Genomic DNA, 3,438 nt, shown 5'->3' with positions numbered 1-3,438 from the left:
TAAACCAGTTTGTTCCAGAGGTAAAACTGCTAGTAAAAGAAAATGAGTAAACACTCGAGATAGTTGTATTATAAAGGCAAGTACTAATGAAGAAGATCAATAAATAACTAATGATAATATTCTAAAAGAGGTTCAAGTACCTAAATTGATGAAAATAAAAAGATCTCGATAAATTATTTCTACGATAAAAAATATAACTAAAATGAAACAATAATATTTAAATTTTGAAAATTGAAAAGTAAAGGAACTACATTCCTCAAAATACAATTACAAAATTAAATTTCTAATTTCTAAAAATACAAAAACAACATATTTTAACCTTAATTTAAGTACATGTTTAATTTTAATATTGTTTTTTTTCTTATAAATTTGTCACATTAATTATTTCACACCTATTTGGCACGAATCTAATATTTGTTACCTCATCCCTTAGAATACTTAGAATTATCTATAGTCTCTCCCAAACTCTTAAATGAAAGAATAATGCACTTTAAAATACTCAAATCTCTATCTTTTTACATTGATAACAATACCAATATCAATGGAGTTGGATTCAATCCTCATCTTCTTGATAATTTATAGTAATAAATTGTATAAGTACACTTAATTTCAAAGTCTACCCACCACGTGTTAATGGGCAGTGGTTTACAGTTATAAATAACATGCTAGTTTGGATCCATTGAAACACACTGAAAGCAAGAAGCTGCTGTTCTCTCTTTCTCTCTTTCCCATAGTTTCACCCATCTTTTAATCCATCGCTCACAAAATTATGGGTTTGAAGGTCTGATTTTCTTTACTTTTTCCTTTCACTTTCATTCATAATCTAATCTAATCTAATTAATTAGTTTACTTGTGTTTATGGTTTTATGTTCTGATTATCTATTCATTCATTCACCCCAAAGAACTGCATCTGCATTTTTTTTTTTTGGGGGGGGGGAGAATTTTAGGTTTAATATGAAGTCAATTGAAGTAGATTACCTTTAGATCTGGAAGTTTTTTTGTGAATGAATTACAATTACAGGCATCGGATCCCAGATCTAACGCCAATCAACTTGAATCTACTGATACGTCTAATTGGGGATTTTTGAATTTCTAAACTAACCCCTAAATCCAAATGTCTAACTAGATATGATCTAATTATGGTTATGGTTTTAGCCTCTTCTATTAAGTGTATGTAAATTTGTTATTGTTTGAATGTGATCTGCAGCTACTCAGGGTGTTATCAGTTCAGATTTGCTAATTATAAATCTCGAATTTCAGTATAATGAAGAGATTAAAACCGTAATTAGGTCACTGCATGTATGTTATTGTTTCACTTCAATCTAATCCCTTTGATTGTTGTTGACTGTAGGAGGAATTCGAGGACCATGCCGAGAAAGTTAAGACCCTCCCGGCCGCCCCTTCGAATGATGACATGCTCATTCTCTATGGACTGTACAAGCAAGCTACTGTTGGACCAGTGAATACCAGTTAGTATATATATATATAACTCATTTAATCATATTCTTTTAGTCACTATATAGTAAAGGGATTCATGGTGTTTTGTATTTTTGTCTATAAAAAAGGCCGTCCTGGAATGTTCAACATGAGGGAAAAGTACAAGTGGGATGCATGGAAGGCTGTTGAAGGTATGTAATAACTAGTTGTTCAATCCGATGTCCTTTTAAGTAAGGTATTGTAGGGGTAAAAGTACAATGGAGCCTCGTGTACTAGGAGTTGAATTGTATTTTGTCTATTTTACTTAAAAATGGGCATATTGGTCATTCTTTTAAAAAAATTCCATCCATTTTTATAATTAAAAACTGGTCTATATACATTAACATGATGTACATGTGGCACGTCACGTGTCATTGTTGGATTATTTCATCAGCCACAGCCATACCATTTTTTAAGGATGAAATTTTTGATACAAATGATTGGTTTGTTTTTTGATTTAACTTACAAAGATTAATTTGCTCTTTTTTAGTAGAAATGATAAAATGCAATTTGACTTCTCATATGGGGACCTCCACAATATTTTTACCAATATTGTGTTGGAATCTTGTGGAGAAAGAAAGCAACTTTAGAAGAGCTTTATTTCTTGTTTAGGGGGTTGAATCAGTTTCGACTTTGAATTTAATTGGGGGCTTTAATGTGACTATCAGATAGCAGAGGGTTTCGAAATATATGAACTAAAACTATGATTTGACTTTGGGTTTTTTGGCATTTTGACAGGGAAATCAAAGGAGGAAGCAATGGGGGATTACATCACCAAAGTAAAACAACTGTTTGAGGCTGCTGGAAGTTCTTGATGTGTGTGTGTATGACCAATGAAACTGGTGTAATTTCAAGCCCTTGTTGGTTACTTGGGGTTTTCATTACTATGAATAAATTATGTACTCTTTTTCTATTGCTATTATGTTATTTACAGTAGAAACTCTTTGATTTACTTTTATTCTTGTGGTTATTTCAAAGTAGATTTTTACATAATCATCCATTTATGTTATGTTATGAATGTCGCATTGTTACGATGTAACCTTTTTCATGTTATTTCTAACATTTAATAAGGATGGTAACGAAACGAGATAGTTATATGGATATTGGCTTGTCTTATCCATTCTGTTTTTTGTTTGCATTGATGTTGAAAATATTCACGTTCATACATGTTGGATATATATGTGTAACTCCACATGTTTTATACTGTTCCACCTTATTTTATTTTTATTAATGAGTTTTCGATTCAATATCATATTATTTTATATTTATAAATTAATCATTAACATAATTTAGGTATATATAATTATTTAGTATGTATAATGAGGGCGAATACAAGGGCAAACAGGAGCTTTGGTCCTCAAAATGAAAAATTATAATTTTAATCTTTTATAAATGATCAAATTATAAATTAATACATAATAAAATTATGCTTTGACAAAATAAATTTTTTATTTAATCCTTTAAAAATGATGAAATTATAAATTAATACATAATAAAATTTATATTTTGATATTTCAAAAATTAAATTGGCTCGTTAAAATTTCTAATTTCGCCCGTGCATAATACAAATAGATAATATATTCACAAAACTTTAATATATAAAATATATAAAAGATATATATATATATATATATATATATATATATATAATGTGTAATTATTTGATACATTGAACGTTGAATTTTTAACCCTCAAGTCCACTTAAGAAACAGTCAAGTCTTTCATTTTTGGTATAATATCAAATTTGACCCTCAACGTTTGCATCTATTGTTAATTTGACCATTGTTATTTTTTTAGTTAATTTTGACTCTCAACTTTCCAAAAAAGAGTCAAATTATTTTTTTAACGAAAATATTGACGATGTTGGTGTGGCAACCTGCATGGCACTCCACATGTACTTTTATGCTGACATATCATTATTTGTCTTTTATATGTCATGTCAACAAATAATTTTAAAAATAT

The 3,438-nt window shown here is 29.1% G+C and overlaps 1 protein-coding gene across 1 annotated transcript; it reads left to right on the top strand.

Annotated features, from left to right (window-relative positions):
* The first annotated feature begins 632 nt into the window (after positions 1-632).
* LOC108473583 (acyl-CoA-binding protein) lies at positions 633-2,469 on the top strand. Its single transcript, XM_017775248.2, has 4 exons — positions 633-781; positions 1,352-1,469; positions 1,566-1,628; positions 2,215-2,469. Exons 1-4 carry the CDS (start codon positions 770-772, stop codon positions 2,289-2,291), a joined length of 270 nt encoding a protein of 89 aa, XP_017630737.1. The 5' UTR covers positions 633-769; the 3' UTR covers positions 2,292-2,469.
* Positions 2,470-3,438: the final 969 nt, after the last annotated feature.

Source organism: Gossypium arboreum, chromosome 11, assembly GCF_025698485.1.
Source record: "Gossypium arboreum isolate Shixiya-1 chromosome 11, ASM2569848v2, whole genome shotgun sequence".
In the NCBI taxonomy this organism is placed as follows: Eukaryota; Viridiplantae; Streptophyta; class Magnoliopsida; order Malvales; family Malvaceae; genus Gossypium; species Gossypium arboreum.
This window is presented reverse-complemented; position numbering and strand designations above follow the sequence as displayed.

Coding starts and splice junctions, on each gene's coding strand:
- LOC108473583 (XM_017775248.2), top strand. Junction 1,470..1,565: donor TGTTGGACCAGTGAATACCA/GTTAGTATATAT, acceptor TCTATAAAAAAG/GCCGTCCTGGAATGTTCAAC. Junction 1,629..2,214: donor TGCATGGAAGGCTGTTGAAG/GTATGTAATAAC, acceptor GCATTTTGACAG/GGAAATCAAAGGAGGAAGCA.